The 19,884-nt window shown below is 42.6% G+C and overlaps 1 protein-coding gene across 1 annotated transcript in view; it reads right to left on the bottom strand.

Moving 5' to 3' along the window:
- Positions 1–19,884, bottom strand: part of HKDC1 (hexokinase domain containing 1) — a 58,243-nt gene that overhangs the window by 27,179 nt on the left and 11,180 nt on the right. The window contains exons 3-7 of the mRNA XM_007940669.2: positions 16,084–16,232; positions 15,862–15,981; positions 12,448–12,543; positions 11,300–11,399; positions 3,245–3,428 (exon numbers count right to left, since the gene is read on the bottom strand). Coding sequence (XP_007938860.1) covers positions 3,245–3,428; positions 11,300–11,399; positions 12,448–12,543; positions 15,862–15,981; positions 16,084–16,232 — 649 coding nt within the window. The remainder of the gene's footprint in view (positions 1–3,244; positions 3,429–11,299; positions 11,400–12,447; positions 12,544–15,861; positions 15,982–16,083; positions 16,233–19,884) is intronic.

The following is a 19,884-nucleotide window of genomic DNA, read 5'->3' on the forward strand; positions in this document are numbered from 1 at the left end:
CAGCTGCTAGCTGCTGAGGCTGAGAAACCCAAGGTTGACAAATAAAAAGGCACAGTCCCGATGTTACCAAACCACACATCAGGCCATTAATTTAAGTCCATTGTAAGTCTCAAGGTCGGCAGAGCAGCCTGTTGAACAACGACATGGCTACATGCAGGGTCCAAACATGCCATAAGCTAGAGACCATTCTCCAAGGCTTCCCTAAGGCAGCTACTCAGCTGCTCACAGTAGATTCCACCATGGAGTCGATTACCAGTCTCATCATGGGGAATACCACATCCAGCCACCCAGGCATTCAACCAGCCCCAGCCAAGTTGACACACAAACTGAACTACTACAGTGTGTAGAGGAAAATGGCTCCATCCAAGAGAGACATTTGCTTTATAGGCCTGCAATTCTGGTGCTTATATAGCGTTTAAACCAAAAACCAAACCCACTGCTATCAAGGCTATTCTGACTCACATCAACCCTATAAGACAGAGTAGAACTGCTCCATATGGTTTCCAACACTGTAGATCTTTATGGAAGCACACTGCCTCATCTTTCTCCCATGGAGCAGCTGGTAGGTTTGAACTGCTGACCTTTTGGTTAGCAGCCAAATGCCTTAACCACTGCACTGCTAGAGCTCCTGAATAGTGTCTAAAAAAAAAAAAAAAAAAACCTATTGCCACTGAGTTGATTCTGACTTATAGTGACCCCGCATTGAGTTTCCAAGGCTGTAAATCTTTATAGAAGTAGATTGTTTCATCTTCCTCCTGTGGAGCAGCTGATGGGTTTGAACCTCCAACCTTCTGGTTAGCAGCCAAATGCTTTACCCACTACACCACCAGAGCTTCAGAATAGTGTCTGGGAGGTGCTTAAAATATTTACTCACTAGGATTCCTTGGTGAAATGGTTGGTTCTAGGACTTGGGCTGGGAAAGTATAAGATGAGCTGGGACATCTTACTGTGCCCCTAAATAAGGAAGTACTTAAACAATGATAGGAACATGTCAAAGGTAGCAGGAACCAGCCTGAAGAGTCCTCCACTGGCCAAATGTGAAACCATTTGAGCATCAAAATAAATAATGATAGGAAAAGATTATAATGAATTAAAAAGAAGAATCCATGAGCCCATGTACAAATAAATGCAGGAGATGAGAAAGTTCTTTCTTATAGAATAATAATTCGTACATACAAAAGGAATATGGATTTAGTAATTCATTAATGGATGCTAAAACGAGTGAGTGAAAGTTTGATGAGGAACAGCATATTTACATGGTCTCAGAATATCTCCTCACCACACATTTATTAATTATAAAGGGAATAATAATAACTTTATGATGCTAAAACCTGCTGGATATCCCTTAACCAAGTAATTCCAATTAACATCCCCAGTGATAGGATCAACAGATTATGTGCCTCCTGACACAATTCTCTAACAAGGACATAACATCACTTCTGGTATTCCTGCCAAAAATGCATTATGTGAATCTAATCAAGGTAAAAGAGGAGACAAATCCAAATGGACAGACACTGTGTAAAATAAATGGTCTGTGTTCTTCAAGGTCATGATAAACAAAGAAATGCTAAGGAACCGTTCCAGAATAAAGGGGGCCAAAGAGACATGGCAGCAAAATGCAACATGCAATCCTGGATTGGAGCCTGGACCAGGAAACTGTTTTTTCATAAAGAAGTGGGGCAACTGGTGAATTTTGAAGAAAATCTGCAAATTAGATATTAGAACTGATTAAGTGTTAATTTTTTAATTTTCATCATTCTGCTGTGGTTCTGTAAGAGAATGTGCTTATTTTTAAGAAATACACACTTAGAGGTAAAAGAGTCTTTTGTGTATTTTATATGAGTGAGTCCCTCAGTGGCCCAAATGTTAAGTGACCACTTGCCAAGAGGCTGATGGTTTGAACACAGCCAGAGGCGTCTCAGAAGACAGACCTGACAATCTGCTTGTGAAGGTCCAGCCTTGAGAACCCTGGCTCTGCATACACGGTGTCACCACGAGTCAGGAGTGACTCAACAGCAACTAGCAACAACACATACACACGTGTACACATATACACGGAGAGAAGAGGAAGTCTTAATAATTGGGAAATCTAGGGGAAGGGGTGTATGGGGAATTTTGTAGTATTTTTACAACTTTTTTGTTAAGTCTGAAATTATTGCAAAATTAAAAAAAAATTATTTTATTTAACATGTAATTAACTGTTATAATGTGTAAGATACTGTGTAGAAATGAAAGAAAAATTAAATGCATAGCCTGTCCTCAGAAGCTCAGAGTGTAGAAAAAGAGCTCAGACAGATGCCTGAGTAATTATACTATAGGTGGGTCTGGGATGAGAGCTCAGGCAGGTTCTGAGACCTGAAGCTGGGAAGGACCAGGCCAGCAAATGGGGAAGGAAGGCCCTTCCAGACCCACCAGGTGCCTTGTGATTCAGCCCCTGAGAAAGCAGGTGGCAGGGAGTAAAGGAAACCCAAAGCATGAGGCATTCAGCTGAGTCCTTCAGCCTCCCCCTGGTCAGATCTGAGACATCTTGTCTGAACACTCTAAGACGCCAGGGCCCATAGCACCTCCTGCACAGCTGTATGTCCAGTGCTTCATAAATATTGATGGAATTAGAATGAGTGTTATGATCTAGGAGAAATGACTCAATTTCCTTTCATTTTCTTATCTGTCAAATAAAACTAAAATATAAGTCTTGCATTATAAAGTCATTGTGATGGATGACTACCAAAAAAACCAAACCCACTGCCACCAAGTCGATTCCAACTCATAGGACCCCCATTGGGTTTCCAGGGCTGTAAATCTTTACAAAACTGGATTGCCTCATCTTCCTCCCACAAAGCAGGTGATGGGTTTGAACCACTCGCTGACCTTCTGGTTAGCAGATAAATGCCTTACCCACTGCACCACCAGAGCTCCTGAACTTGTTGTTGTTGTTGTTGTTATGTGCCGTCGAGTCGGCCCCGACTCATAGCGACCCCTCCTTGGGTTTCCGAGGCAGTATCACTACGGAAGTAGGATTGCCCAACCTTCCTTCCGAGGAGTGGCTGGTGGGTTTGAACCGCCAGCTGTCTGGTTAGCAGGCAAGTGTCTTAGCCACTATGCTATACAACCTTAAAACCCACTGCACCACCAGAGCTCCTGAACTAGTCACAACCAAAAAGCCTCCTTGGTGAGGTAGTGATGTACCTGAATGATGGGGTATTTCCCAATAGCAATGCCCAGATTATAATATGTCAGTACTTACAGTTGCTTCCCTGGGTTGAGAGAACCGAGGTCCAGCTCCCTGTCAAACTCCGTGCGGATGTCTTCCAAAGCGCCATCATCCCCAAAGGCCCCCCACTCCGTGTTAATGCACATCCTTCCCTCGTCGCCTTCCACTAGGTCAATGTTGCTCATGTCCTCCATATAACATGCATTGGTGCCAGTTCCTGAAGAAGGGATCAGAAAGAATACGCAAAGAGGGAAGACAAAGAGACCTCAACTGTCCTTGAGTCCTCCTGAAAGTACTACAGAGTGCTTTTGGTCCACTCCAGGGGGCTGGCTCTTGCTTAGGGAACCAGCTTTGGCATGCCTGGAGTCTGTGACAGAGTAAGTCTGATAGTCTGATTTATGTTAATGGCTTGCTTTTCTGAGTGGAGCCAATTGTGAAGAAGTCCCTGATGAATACGCATAAAAACTGACCTGGGCTTTGAACTGAAATGGACCCAAAGCCAAAACCAAAACAACGTGAAATTTTCACTAGAGTGAAACAGAAAATTGAATAGGAAAAAAAAAAAAAAAAATGCTTTTCTGAACCTAAACCGAAATAGAAAATCATTATCTTATTTACTCTGCTATTTTCAGATCGATGATAATTTTTTTAAGTTGTAAGCAAGACCATTGGACCATTTGGTTTGCATCTGGCACCCGTGTATGCTGAATGCTTCTCTGGCACATGACTGGTAAGGGCACAGTTCACAGCTTCAACAAGGGACACAAACTATGGGTGATGACTGCTATTATACGAGACAATTCACAGGCCAGTCAGTGTTTGCTATCTCCACTCTGTACTTGACTTCTCTTACAGTAATGTGAACTGTGCCTACCAAAAATGTGAGAAACACTCGACGAATGAGAACACTTGTAGTCAGAAATCTGAAAAAGTTGGTTAAACCTCATCAAGTTCTGAACAGAGTTTCATGTGAAAGGAAATTTGTTAGGTGAGTGTAAACATTTTAAATGTACATTCTTCAACTTAAAGATATCTAAATTCAAGAAAGAAAATAGCACATAATTTTCTGATGATTCCATTCTTATATTCAATCTTGATTTAAATGTACTATCACACATTGTACTTATATGTTTAAAATTTATATTTAACTCACAAATCAAAATGTTATCAAACATCAGCAACTCCCACCCCACCAAAAACCCACTGTCATCGAGTTGATTCCAACTCACAGGGACCTACGGGACAGAGCAGAACTGCCCCAGAGGGTTTCCAAGGCTGTAAATCTTTATGGAAGCAGACTGCCTCATCTTTGTTCCACAGAATGCTGGTGGGTTCAAACTGCTGACCTTCTGGTTAGCAGCTAAATGCTTTAATCATGGTGCCACCAGAGCTCCTCATTAGCAATTAGCAGGAAGAAAACTAATGTTTCAATTGCAATATACCATTATTTCTCTGAAGATAGCTTGATAGCATCACTATGAAGTGAGATTTTTTTCTTCAAAAGGTGCTGCATAAATGTATGAGAATGTTGTAAAGTAGGGCTTCAGATGGAAGAAATCGGCAATCACTGTGAATGTAAAATCAAAGTTACTCCAGTTTTTCTAATATACTGGTGATACATACATACTAAGTGCTGGCTCTAATTCAGGAAGCCCTGGTGGTACAATGGTTAAGCCAGATGCCAACCAAAAGTTTTGCAGTTCAAACCCGCCAGCCACTCCTTAGGAGAAAGATATGGTAATTTGTTTTCATAAAGATTACAGCCTGGGAAACTCTATGGGGCAGTTCTACTCTACCTTATAGGTCACTATGAGTTGGAATTAACTCGATGGCAATGGATGCTGGCTCTAATTAATTTCTACAAGTGTATTTATGCAATCTATTCTCTTTATGTTATCACAGTCTTGTTTTTAAAAAAGACTTGTTTTATATAAAGACCTGTTTTTACCATAATGTAATATCCAAACCCAAACCCATTGCCATTGAGTCAAATTCGACTCATAGGAACCCCTATTGGATTTCCAAGACAGTAAATCTTTAGGAAGTAGATGGCCTCATCTTCCTTCCATGGAGCAGCTGGTGGGCTTGAACCACCAACGTTCTAGTTAGCAGTCAAATACCTTAGGCAATGCGCCACTAGAGCTTCTTGTAATGTAATATAGTGACTATAAAATATGCTCTAATGTAAATATCATTTCTTATCCATTGAATGGGACAAACCAGAGTCAATCTATATTGAGAATTTTTCAAGTATGAAAACATTAATAATAAAAGCACATGTAAAATTTGTGTTGCATCGCAGAGTGTGGTAAAAGTGACAAGATTTATAAGAAAAGAGTAAAACGTAGTGCACACGTCCATTAGATATTAAAGACACGATAAAGAATGTTGAACTGGAAGAATTTTTAGGATGTTGTGAACTCCTTTGAATACTTTGTATTCCAACATTGTTTCCCAAATTTTCGGAAAATGCTTCAAGGAAACCTGTACTGGATTACCCCACAAGATGGAACAGTATAGAGACCAGGATAGAAACCACATTGTTGTGATTGTTAGGGGTCATGGAGTTGGTTCCAACTCATAGCGACCCTATGCACAAAGAATGAAACACTGCCTGGTCCTGTACCAGCCGCACAATCATTGCCATGCTTGGACCCATCGTCGTAGCCACTGTGTCAATCCATCTCACTGAGCGTCTTCCTCTTTTGTGCTGACCCTCTACTTACCAACCATGATATCCTTGTCAGGGACTGGTCCTTTCTGACAACAGGACCAAAATACGAGAGACAAAATATGGTCATTCTCACTTTAAAGGAGTATTCTGGCTGTACTTCCTCCAAGACAGATTTATTCATTCATCTAACAGTTCAAGGTACATTCAATATTCTTTGCCAACACCACAATTCAAATGCATCAATTCTTTTTTGGCCTTCTTTATTCATTGTCCAGCTCTCACATGCATATGAGGCTATTGAAATTACTATGACTTGGGTCAGGCACACCTTGGTCTTCAAAGTGACCTCTTTGCTCTTAAATATTTTAAAGAGATCTTTTGCAACAGATTTGTCCAATGCAATACGTCATTTGATTTCTTGACTGCTGCTTCCAGGGATGTTGAGTATGGGTCTAAGTAAAGTAATATCCCTAAAAACTTCAGTCTTTCCTCCATTGATCAGGATGTTACTTATTGGCCTAATTGTGAGGATTTCTGCTTTCTTTATGTTGAGGTGTAATCCATACTGAAGGTTGTAGTCTTTGATCTTTGTTAGTAAGTGCTTCAAGTTGTCTTTGCTTTCAGTAAGCAACATTGTCAGTTACATATTGCAGGTTGTTAATGAGTCTTCCTCCAATCCTGATGCCACATTTTTCTTCATATAGTCCAGCTTCCCAGATTATTTGCTCAGCATACAGATTGAATAAATATGGTGAATTGATACCACCCTGACACACACTCTTCCTGATTTTAAACCATGCAGTAGCCCTTGTTCTGTTCAAACAACTGTCTGCTGGTCTAGGTACAAGTTCCTCCTAAGCACAATTGAGTGTTCTAGAATTCCCCTTTTTTGCAATATTATCTATACTTTATTATGATCCACACAGTTGAATGTCCCTGCATAGTCAATAAAACACAGGTAAACATCTTTCTGGCATTCTTTACTTTCAGCCAAGATCCATCTGACATCAACAATGATATCCCTCATTCCATACCATCCTCTGAATCTGGCTTGAATTTCTGGCAGTTCCCTGACAACATATTGCTGCAATCATTTTCAAATTATCTTCAGCAAAATTTTAATTGCATGTGATATTAACGATATTGTTCAATAATTTCCATTCTGTTGGATCACCTTTCTTTGTGAATGAGCACAAATATGGATCTCTTCCAGTCAGCGGGCCAGGTAGCAGTCTTCTAATTTCTTGGCATAAACAATTGAGCAAATCCAGTTCTACATCAGTTTGTTAAAACATGTCAATGGGTGTTCTGTCAATTCCTGGAGCCCTGTTTATGTTTCTTTTTGCCAATATCTTCAGTGCTGCTTGCATTTCTTCCTTCAAACCATCATCAGTTCCTGATCATATGTACCTCCTGAAATGGCTGAACATCAACCAATTCTCACAAGGATGGAAAAATTGCTGTGATGTATTAGCTGAGAAGAATATGAAATATAAATGATGTTTTTGGTATGTGGGTGGAAACTAAGCTAAAATTAAGAACTCTTAATACATTTTGGAAACACTTTGAAAACTTTAATGTCAGGGAAAATGTTATCATGGAAAATGATAGCATGTCAGGGACAGTTTATCTAGATCCTCACTATCAAATTCTAATTTGTTCTGAACTTAGAGTGAAGGCTCAATATTTTAATATGTATAAAGCATTTGGGAAATGATAGAAAATGTGAAAAGGAGCAATACTGAAAGTGCAACAAGGGAAAGCAATCCAGGAAATCCTCTCATTTCAAATAAACATTGATGAGATGGAATTATTTCTCAAAATGAAAGGAAAAAAGTTTGAGATCAAATGACTGTAGTGATAGCATTGACTCCATATTAGCAAGCTTTGATGGTTTACAAAGAGATGAGAGAGGAAAAAGTATTCTTGAATTTTGGGGAAAAACACTGTTCACAATACCCCCAAGTATACAAAATTTCTCTGGTAGTTTTGGGTACACCAGCTGTTCAGGTCAGTGTTGAAAGAGCTTTCTCAGGTTGTTTCAAATTCATCTTGTGAGACAACAGGGAAAGGTTAAATGAAAATATTAGAGGGCATTCTTTCAATTAGGTGTAATTATGGTTTATTGCAAGGATGTTTTCTTGATGAACTGCTTAATTGTGTATGAATTAAATCTATAATTGTAATAAAATGTTTATTTTATGTGATGTTTAACAATTCCTCAGCTTAGAACTGGGGTGAATATTAAACATTTTATTGTGCTTTTCCTTTATATATTGATGTATTGGGTATGATAGCATACTTTGTGTTTCTAGTATTTCATGAATAAATTCTTATTTATTTTGTTGTTGTTCTCAGGTGTTGTCGAGTTGACTCTATGGCATCTATGGCAATGATTGTGCAATAGAATGAAACACTGCCCAGGCCTGCACCAGACTCACAATCCTTGCTATACCTGAGTCCATTGTTGGGCCACTGTGTCAGTCCATCTCATTGAGGGTCTTCCCCATTTTCACTGACCCTCCTCAATTATTAATTTTATGGGACTATTAAGTGTTAGTGGTGAATTTTCACCTACATGAAAATTAAGTTTTTCAGAATTTTTTATAGTTTTGAGTTGAGAATTTCTTACTAAAAAAATATTTCAAATCTTCAATTCAATATGTATATAGTAATATTAAGAGTGTTTCACCACAATATTATTTTTAAAGTGACTCTGTGTTACAGTGAATTCTAGTATATTTAAAAGTATATATATGTTTAAAAATCATGCATTTTAAATCATGTTTTTCTTTGTATTGAAATAATTTGAGACCATGATTAAAACTGAACATCATTGTCACTTTAGATTTAACTATGAATGAATGCATAGAAAGAGTTTAATATTGCTACTTCCAAAACAAATAACAAAATCTTGAAATGAATAGAATTCAAGTTAATATACAAATGCAATATTATTTGCAATGTAAAGAATGGATTTGGTAGCCATATTTCTTCAGATGAAATTGTTCTAGGTTATCTATTTGGAAAATATAAATTTGATATTGGAGAGTACAAAAACAGGCTCTAACCAGTTTAAACAGGTTCAGTCATGGTTGACAAAGTGAAACCGGAACAGAATAGAATTTTCAAAATTTTGGTGAACCGGAACGATAACTGGAATGGAAAAAATTATGGCTCGAAGCCCTGACACTGACAAAGCATATTTTTGAGGCTAAATCTTACAAAATCTTTTCACCAATGCTCAGTAATTCTTTTAATCCTTTCCCCAAACTACTTAGCTTCCTCTCTATTTGATACTGAAAATATTCTTTACTCATGGCCTGCCAAAAACTGTTCCCAGCCTATAGCTACATTCTTTTCTTTGACAGAGATTAGCTATCACACAGAAAGCAACAATCCATTGTTAAAACATAAAGTCACTTGAAGAAAATGCCTGCAAGACTTTGAGTACTGAGGAGTGACTACAAATGGATACAAGAAATCTTCTTGAGATGATGGAAGTGTTCTGACATTGGATTGTGGTGACAGTTATTATAAAACTCTGTAAATTTACTAAAAAGCACTGAATTGTACACTAAAAATGAGACAATTTTCATGCCTCACCAGAGCTGTTTAAAAAAAGCACTTGGGTACCTTTCCCTGAATGATGCTGTAGCCTGAGGGCTTTAAAGTCCAGTATGAGGCCTAAGAAATATAGGAAAGCAGAATTTAAGATAATAAATGGCAAAGGCTTTTCTCAGAAAAGGGTGGCACTGTTAGGCATGGTACCCAGTCTGTGGGTCACCAGAGTTACAAAGGCAGACATTGGGCAGTAGTAGGGTGCCATCCACAGCTGGCAGTCCCAATCTGCTGTGTGGCATTGCTGGATGCAGGAAGGCAGATGGAGCCCATCAGGTTTAGAGAAAGTTGGCTGAGGAAGGTGCTGTTCGAATTTAAGAAAAAGCAATTCAGAAAACTTCCTCCAATAGTGGTAAAGGAATGAGAAGGGAAAGGGGGGATCTTCAAGGAAAACCTATAATTCATATAAATTTGGCATTATTATACCCCAAACTAACTTCTTATGGACCCTTCCCTTCGGCAGAGCCCTTCCCAACTCAGGAAGCACCCCCTGGCACCTGTGCTCCATTGCTACCTTCCCAGTACAAGCCTATATGGCAACTCTCCTGGACAGTACAATGGTCTCTTAATCAGTCATCCTGCTTCCACTCACACCCAATAATCAATCTCCACACAGCAGTTAAAATGAGTTTTTGAAAATGTACATCAGATGTTCAACATTATTAGGCATCCATAACAACAACAACAACAACAACAAAAACCAAACTCATTGCTGTTGAGTAGGATCCAACTCATAGTGACCCCTCCTTGAGTTTCCGAGGTGGTGTCACTACAGAAATAGATTCCCCAACCTTCCTTCTGAGGAGTGGCTGGTGGCTTTGAACTGCCAGCCTTTTGGTTAGCAGTCAAATGCCTTAGGCACTACGCCACCAGAGCTCCTGAATTCCCTAGGAAGCATCAGGGAAATGCAAATCAAAGCCAAGGTGAGCTAACACTTCACCCCCACTATTATAAAACAACAACAACAAAAAATTGAAAATAACAAGTATTGGCAAGAATGTGGGAAAATGGAAACCCTCATCCATTGCTGGTGGGGGCGGAAAATGATGAAGTCACTGTGGATAATTAAAATGGCAAACGTGATGTTATACATATTTTGCCACAATAATAAAAATAATAAGAAGCACATCCTATTTATCCTTGTCCAAAGTCCTCCCGTGGCTTCCTGGCTCCCTCAGAGTAAGACAATGATCTTACAGTGACTTGTGTCCTAGGTCCTATGCAATCTGCCCAGTCCTGCCCACACTGTCTGACTTTCACTTTCTGTGATTAAGCCTTTCAGGATCCTTCAAAAACCTCATACACATTCCATCTCAGAAGGCGTAGGTTTCCTATTTCCTTTGCCAGCAGCCTTCCTCCTCTGCATCCCCACATGGCTCCCTCCTCCTCATCACCTGCTCAAACATCATCCTTTTAGAGAAGTCTTCTCTCACCCCACTCACTCTCAGTCATGTCACCTGGCTTTACGTTCTTTATCACACTCAACAACACCTGAGATTATCTTAGTTGTTTAGCTGGTTTGGGCCTTTCATACTACTCCTCAAAAATGCTGGATGAGGACAGGGACACTTTGGAGGATTAACTCATCACTGCACCCCCACACGGAGCACAGGACCTGGCACACAACAGGCACTCAGCAGACACTTGTTGAATGAATGAATGAATGAACACTACGTAGCTACTCCTAAATAGAGTGCCAAACCCCCTCTCACCAATTTACTCAGTTTGCTGAGACTAAGCCCCAAACCAGCCCTGTTTTTCCCACTTCCCGAAAACAAGTCAAACTGAGTTACCAATGATGACACCAACTTCACAGTAGGGATCGTCGTAGGCACACGTCATCATGGTCCCCACGGTGTCATTGACCAAGGCCAGGATGTCCACATCCATGTCCTGCCAGAACACAAGTCCCAGGGAGTGTTAGTGGGTGGGAACACAGAGGAAGCAAAAGAAGTGATGTGATTGGTTAAGACAATAATTAGATGCTGTCTGCTGGGCCTACGGGAAACAAAGTCTTTATTAAGATGCAGTGTCCTTAACTATGACCAGGGCAGAGTTTGAGAGAGAGAGAAGGGCAGATTGGAGACTGAAGAGGAAACCAATACGCGTGCGTTTTTATGCCTCTGTGCAATGGAAATATGAAGGGCAGACTTCCAGGAGTTCAGGCCCTGTTTGGGGAACACTGGGAAGACACTGAGGGTAGCACAATTAATCTGGAAGCAATGGCACTTTCAGGAAAAAACACCGAAGTCCTCACCCACAGGGGCATCTCAACCAGCAAGCACAGCCCCAGCCAAATCCTGGGAGTGGGGGAATGGGGAGACAGCACCAAGGGATTCCCATCTGGGTTTCCTCCTGCTGAGGCAGCTTGAGTTACTGCACCAAGGTTAGGGTTCGGGGGAACCATTTAAAATAAAATGAAAATGGTAAGAGAGAAAAGAAGGCTATGAATGAATACAATTCCACTTTCACAAAGAAAAGACTCAAAGGCTACACACCGAAACATTCCTCCTGCTGGTAGTAGGCAACTTGGATTTATCTGTGTACTTTTCAGCTCTGCAAGGAGTGTGTCTTCCTTTTGCAATTATTTAGATTATTTAAAAATATGCTCAATGAAGAAAGAGTAGGTATGAGACAGGAGAGAAAATGTTCTTTTAAGGCTCTGAGAGGAGAAGTGGGGGGAAAAGGAAGGAACCAAGACTGGCTGGGGAGGCCTGGGAAGTTCAGGGCTACCTTTTGAAGACCAAGCAGTGATTTGAACAAGTCCCACATACCAAGACTCATTGATGGGTTATCAAACTGGCCTCATCTCTACTGTAGTGAGACCTTCCCTAAGACTTAAGTTCTTTTAGTATTCTCTCAGGGCAGGTACAGTACAAAACCCCACCCAGTAAAAAGGGCTAGGGCTGGGAGAACCCCTCAAACCAAGGTGAGTCCTCACCGGGTGTTTTTTCATGGCTTTTGTCAGATGACCCACTACATCTGTGTCCTGGACTCCTCGCGCCTTAAATTTCTTGGTCCATGAAAGCAGGACTCCCTGTGGGAAGAGGTCAGATCAGTCAGAATGAAGTACGTTCTCAGATGTGAATACTGTTGTTGTTAGCTGCTGTCATGTCAGCCCTAACTCACGGCAACCCCGTACACAGTAGAGCAAAACGCTTTGCCATCCCTATGACCTTTGACCATCCCAGATCAGTTGGGAAGGAGCTGTTGGGATCTATAGCATTTTCACTGGTTGGTTTTCAGAAAGAGATCTCCAGGACCTTCTTCTTGGTTGTCTTCATTTGGAAGCTTTGGCTGAAACCTGTTTAGCATCACTGACAGGCTGTGCTTGAGGTGCACTGGCCAGAAACAGAATCTAGGTGCTATGGATTGAACTGGTCCCCTAAAAACGTGTTGCAAATCCTAACCTCTATGCCTGTAGAAAGGAGCTCTGGTAGCATAGTGCCTAAGGCACTTGACTGCTAACCAGGCTGATGGTTCAAATCCACCAGGCACTCCTTGGAAGGAAGGTTAGGCAACCTACTTCTGTAGTGATACTGCTTCAGCAACCCAAGGAGGGGTCGCTATGAGTCAGTTCCACTCAGCACATAACAACAACATGCCTGTGGTTATAACCCCATTTGTGAATGGGTTCCCTTTGTCATGTTAATGAGGCAGCACCCTTGTTGGGTCTTGAGATAATCTCTTTTTGAAATATAAAGGAGATCAAACAAGCAAGAGAAGGAAGCACAGATGGGGAAGAGAAATGCCAAACCACATGAAGATCACCCAGGAGCAGAAGCTAAAAGACACCTTGCTCCAGAGTTCCCAGAGAGCCTTCACCTAGAACCAGCACCCTGAATTTGCACTCCAAGCCTCCCAAACTGTGAGAAAAGAAATAAATGTCTGTTTGGTAAAGCCACCCATTTATGGTATTTCTGTTATAGCAGCACTAGTTCACTAAGACACCAGGTCCCCTGCATGGAAGGTGACAGTTCTGATAGAGCCACCTCTACCCCATGTGAACATTAGATGCAGAAATTTCAGAGTTCACATGTGTCTCCGTTGGCCTTCTCTTACCTAAGTGAATCACAGCAATTGTCCTAATGGTTTCTTTAGCGGCCTTTTCTAACAATTTAAACTGTTCTTCCAATAATTTAAAAGAAATAATTATCTATTATTCTTATCTGGAGAGTTGCAAAGATTATATATAAAGGCTGAAAGAGCAACTGCTGAAGAGTTAGGACACTTGGATTCATGAAATCTTAGACAAACCATTTAATCTGAGTATCAGTTTATTCATCTGTAAAATGGAAATATCGCTTCCCTGCCCCTCTCATGAGAATGAAGACACCTGGTGAATAAAAACCAAAACTCAAACCCACTGCCATCGAGTCATTCCAACTCATAGCGAATAGAACTGCCCCATAGGATTTCTGAGGCTGTAAATCTTAATGCAAGCAGACTGCTGTATCCTTCTCTGGCAGAGTAGCTGGTGGGTTCAAACTGCCAACCTATTGGTTAGCAGCTGAATGCCTTAACCATTGCACCATCAGAGCTCTACCTGGTGTATGCTGCTGTTGCTGTTTGGTGTCGTTGAGCCGGCTCCAGCTCACAGCAACCCTGTGCACAACAGAACAGAATACTGCCCGATGCTGTGTCATCCTCATCGGAGAAGCTGGAGTACATGAATAATGCAGCACCTGGTGCATAGTAGATGCATACTATGTGTGCAGAATAAAGGGTTGACCAGGCCCGTAAAATAGGACTAACATGGTGTTGTCTTGTAGGAATCCCTGGGGAACTTAATCTCAATTTAGAAAAATGGTTCTCAATTTGCATTATCAATCATTTGCCTACAAATGGTGTTTCCCAAGCATTTCATGTCTGAAATAGCAAATCATCATTGAATGCTTCAGACTGGAAGAGACCTTGGTGGTTAAGAGACTTGCCCAAGGCCACACAGTCAAAAGTGGCTTAGCCAAAGTCACAAACTTCCCGGCCACCACTCCTCCAATAACCTCTTTGGTTTATGGATAAGAGAACTGACATTCAGAGTTTGCTCTAGGTCTCCTGTGAGTGAAGGACACAGCTCAATAAGACAACGGTCCCTGATTTCCATTTACAACCAGAGTTTTGTTTGTTTCTTTCTTTTTTCAACTTAAACACAGCGCCACCCTGTGGCAGCTCTCTTTAACTTCTGCCTTCATAGCGTCACCTGATAGGGAAGTGTTGTTGTTGTTGTTACGTGCCATCTGGTTAGCAGTCAAGTGCCTTAGGCACTATGCTACCAGAGCTCCTGATAGGGAAGTGAGAGATGCAGTATGCTGTTTCCCCACACCCCTAAGAAAGGAAATTAGAAATCTCTAGGGCGAAGTTTGAGAGTGCAGTGCCTAAGGCATTTGACTATTGACCAGAAGCCTGGCAGTTTAAACCCACCAACCACTCCTCAGAAGGAAGATACGGTGATCTACTGATCTACTCCCGTAGTTACACTGCCTAGGAAACCCAAGGAGGGTTCGCTATGAGTCAGATCCGATTCCGTGGCAGTGAGTTTGGTTCTTGGAGGGGGAGGTTTCAAGTTCATGATGTGACTGTACCCTGGATGATAGAACAGTATATGCAGTAGGAGATCAGGAGTCTCCACCCAGACTTGACTCATGACCCTAACACCCTGGTCGCAGAACATTCATTGTCCTTTTCCATGTTCCCTTACTTATTCTCACAGATTTACATAAGGTTGGGTTTATCTTCCCCCTGTTTACAAATTAAAAAGCTGGGTGCACAAAGGTGAATTACCTGAGACGTACACGGGACAGGGGCACAGCCGAGACTGTGCACATTCCAGGCACCGGCTCTCCTCAGTAACGTTCACTCCAGTGACCCCACCTCAACCCTTAAGGGTCAGCTGGAGAGGTGAGCTACCCCAGCCAACTAGCTTTTATTCTAGTCAGTTATGTCAATGATTCTAACTATGGTACCCAGGCTGGCAGCATCCATATCACCTGGAACTTGTTAAAAATGCAAATTTAGGGCCCCACACTAGACCCACTGGTTAAAAAAACTCTGGGGTGGGGCCCAGCATTCTGTGTTTTAACTAGCCCTAGAGAGGATCTCTATGCACACTGAGGTTTGAGAACCACTGGGCTCCTTAAGCTGTGCCCATGTTAAGTGTAAAATCAAAGCACCTGGGGTAACAAGGTCTCTGTCTCACATCTCTATCTCCTCATTTAAAAAAAAGAAAAGAAACTCCTGTTGGATGCCCTGGGTCCTCCTCTTCCCAACTCCTCTCATATGAGCACATACCCTGTAACCCCCGACCTCACATCCTGCATAGCTCCCCCACCCCATGCCCAACCTTCCACCAGCTTACCTCTTCCAATTTAGTCTGCTTGCAGGGAAATGAAAAAGTTAGTCCAAGAGGAAATTTCTTATGCTTCAAATCTTTAGTCTTCATGAAATCGGCCAGGCAGTCAACTACATAATCGAACAGCTGCAGAGAAGAGAAAGCAAAGGACTATGGGATGAGGCATGGGCACTCCTCAATGTGATGCCAAGGCCGCCCCACCTTCACAGCAGCTGCCTGTCTGGGTACCTCAGAGCCGTTCCCTCGGATAATTTCATTGGGTGTTGGGTAGAACTGGCTCTCCATCTGGACGTTTCGCTTCCCCTCTTCAGAGACTTGCACCTTTAACACCCGAAACTTGGATCCTCCAAGATCCAGGGAAAGAAACTCTCCATTTTCTATTTAAAAAAAAAGAAAGAAAGAAAGGAAAAAAACCACTAATTGAGGTTCTACTATATGGAAAGCTCTGCATTCGAAGTTGGACATATAATAACCAGTTGCCATTGAGTCAATGCCGACTTGTGTGTCAAAGTAGAAGTGTGCTCCAAAGGGTTTTTAATGGTTTGTAGTAGATCACCAGGCCTTTCTTTCAAGGCACATTCTGGGTGAATTCAAACTTCCAACCTTCAGGTTAGCAACTGAGCACATTAACCATTGGACATATAATAAATGTCATTAACCCTCACCACCACCCTATGAGCTTGGTTATATTGTTACCCCATTTGCTGAGGCTCAAAGAAGAGCAGTCATTTATCTAAGCCCTTGCAATAAGGGACAGACCTGGGTGTGAACCCAAGTCTTTCTGACTCCACAGCCTGAGCCATTCCCACTGGGTCATGCTGTAGAGAATGAGTGTATTCATTTGGAGAAGTGTGTCCATGAAGAACGCACTTCATGGAGGTGGTATTAGAAATGGGCCTTGAAGGTTGGGTAGATTCCATCACAGGGAAGAGAAGGGAGATACTCCCCGTGTGGGGAAATGTGGACAAAGGCGTGGAAGATAAGGCAGGTGGGTGTGCAGGGGAAAGAAGCCAGCCCGTACACGGTTCAACCTGATGGGAGGTATTTTGGTTCCCTAATGTTGCTCTGACAGGAATATATACCACGAATGGAATGGCTTTAACAAGCAGGAGTTTATTTTCTTACAGTTTTGGAGGCTAGAAGCCTGAGTTCAAAGTGCTGGGCTCTAGGGGCTGGGTGAAAGCCCCTCGACCTTGGCTTCAGCTCAATGAGACGGGTTGACACAACACTCACAATAGTAGACTCAGACATATCAACAATCACAAAGATGGCACAGCACCAGCCAATGCTTTGTTCAGTCATACACAGGGTCACCATGAGGCAGAGCCAATTCAACTAACAATAATAATAACAAGATGCCAAGGATTTTTTTTTTTTTTAGGCCAGCGTCACTCCAACAGGAGAAAATGAAAATGACTGAGCCTAATGCAAGATAGAGGCTATTAATAAAACGGTGGAAAAGAGACACATATTGGACACCCTACCCTGGCAACTTCTACTTGAACACAGCCAGAATTTCTTCCAGAAACACCTTATTTAAGGAGCTCTGGTGGTGTAGTGGTTAAGGCAGTAAGCTGCTAACCAAGATTGGTACTTCTAACCCACCAGCTGCTCCACAGAAGAAAGATGAGGCGGTCTGCTTCCGTAAAGATTTACAGCCTTGGAAACCCAATGGGGGTCACAATGAGTCAGAATTTACTCATTGGCAGTTAGTTTGGCTTGGTTTAGTTTTTGTTATGTACCAAGCAAGAAGAGATGCTTTCATACGAATTATCTCACTGGATGTTGTTGTCATGTGCCGTCAAGTCAGACTTGACTCATAGCGACCCCTCCTTGGGTTTCCAAGGTGGTATCATTATGAAAGTAGATTGCGAACCTTCCTCCCAAGGAGTGGCTGGTGGGTTTGAACCACTAGCCTTCTGGTTCGCAGTCAAGTGCCTTGGGCACTATGCTACCAGAGCTCCTATCTCACTTCGTAGGAAGTCGGATAGCTCACAGAGATTTTCAGCAAGACAGTGCCAAGATCTGATAGAGATTTTGGATGTACATTTACTGACCTCCTACTGTGTGCCAAGTAACGTGCCAGGTAACAGGGTGCAAAGATAAAAGACTGTGGCTTCCCTTGGGAGTCTATCAGGGATAAGCCCATTACCATTGAGTTGATTCTGCCTCTTAGTGACCCTATTTCAGGGATACAGGTAAGTAACTAAATACAGAAAACAAAACAAAACCCACTGCCACCAAGTTGATTCCAACTCATACAGACCCTTCAGGATGGAGTAGAACTGCCTCATAGGGTTTCCAAGTCAGTAAATCCTTATGGAAGCAGACCACTTCATCTTTCTCTAGCAGAGCAGCTGGTGGATTTGAACCACTGGCCTTTTGGTTAGCAACCAAATGCTTTAACCACTACACCTCCAGAGCTCCTTAAGTTCAGGGAAGGGCCTCTAATTCACAGTCAAGGGCAGCTCTGCAGAAGAGGCGATAGAGTCAAGTGTTGAAAGATGAGAGAGTTAACCAGACAAGGATAGCAGTGTCTCGGGGAGAGGACTCCATAAGCAAAGGAATGGGGGGAGTGGGAGGATGCGGAGTCACAAGAGAGCGCATGGGGTCTGTGCTTTTGAGGCAGGAGGGGAGCTGTGACAGAAATTGGGCTGGAAGGTAGTCTCTAGTTAAGTTAGGAAAAACTGGAAGGAGCTTGAGCTTTATCCAGGTGAAGGGATTTGTTGCGAAGCCACAGAGATTTTCAGCAAGAGAGTGCCAACATCTGATAGAGATTTTGGAAAAGTGCCTCTGTCACCAACCAGGAATGGAGTGGAGGGTTTCAAAGCCAAAGAGGAGGTCCCCGTGCTGCATCCAGACCGGAGGTGACACACTGAGGTCAGATGCAGGGTCTGCATGAAAACATTCCTTCCTCCAGTGGCCAGTGCCATTATGACTGTGCAAACTACCCTCCCTCCCCAGGAATTCAGATGCTATTTCATGGACACCACATGGTATACCTCCTTCAGTGACTCTGACCCCAGAGAAAGGATTCATTGGCCCGTGGGAGAGAAAGGTGCTTCCCAGGGAGAAGGAAGTCCAGAGCAGCAGTGGGGCCCGCAGGTCTTCAAAGCAATTGTTAGGAAAATGACCACCCAAGAGGGTAAGTCCTACTGCAGAGCCCTGGGGCCATCAGCTAGCCCTGGACTGACCAACTGGGGGCTCCCAGGGCTTACCCTTCAGGGAGCCAGCCTATAGAGAGAGGTCAAGAAGAGAGCCAGCTGAGGCTGGGTCTACAAAATCATGTTGTTGTTGTTGTTGTTATGTGCCCTCGAGTCGGCCCCGACTCATAGCGACCCCTCCTTGGGTTTCCGAGGCAGTATCACTATGGAAGTAGATTGCCCCATCTTCCTTCCGAGGAGTGGCTGGTGGATTTGAACCGCCAGCCTTCTGGTTAGCAGTCAAGTGCCTTAGGCACTATGCTACCAGAGCTCCCCTACAAAATCATAGTTATTTTCAAAATAATGTTATGGGCATTCCTATGCCCCTTCCCTCCATGAATGGTAAAGGAGAAGGCACAAATTATAACCCAACTCTTTTAAGGCATTTTATCCTAATTAGATAGGAGCAGTGTTACTTCAGTGGTAGAATTCTTGCCTTCTATATGGGAGATCTGGGTTCAATTCCAACCAATGTGCCTCACGCACAGCTACCACCCCCCTGTCAGTGGAGGCGTGTGTGTTGCTGTGATGCTGAACAGGCTGCAGTGGAGCATCCAGACTAAGACAGACTAGGAAGAAAGGCCTGATGCCATTTATAGAAATCATCCAGTGAAAGCCCTATGGATCACAATGGTCCAACAGACAACTAACCATGAGGGTGGATGGTACAGGGCCAGGCAGCATTCATTTGTGCACAGGGTCACCATGAGTTTGGGGGTAACTTGATGGCAACTGACAACAATAACGGCCTCGTTGAAAGCAGGCTGGGAGTAACTAAGGCACAAACAATTTACAACACAACGAAACACTGCCCAGTCCTGCACCA

The sequence above is a fragment of the Orycteropus afer genome, unplaced genomic scaffold (assembly GCF_000298275.1).
Source record: "Orycteropus afer afer isolate SDZICR_OR568_19922 unplaced genomic scaffold, OryAfe1.0 scaffold00070, whole genome shotgun sequence".
NCBI classification, from domain to species: domain Eukaryota; kingdom Metazoa; phylum Chordata; class Mammalia; order Tubulidentata; family Orycteropodidae; genus Orycteropus; species Orycteropus afer.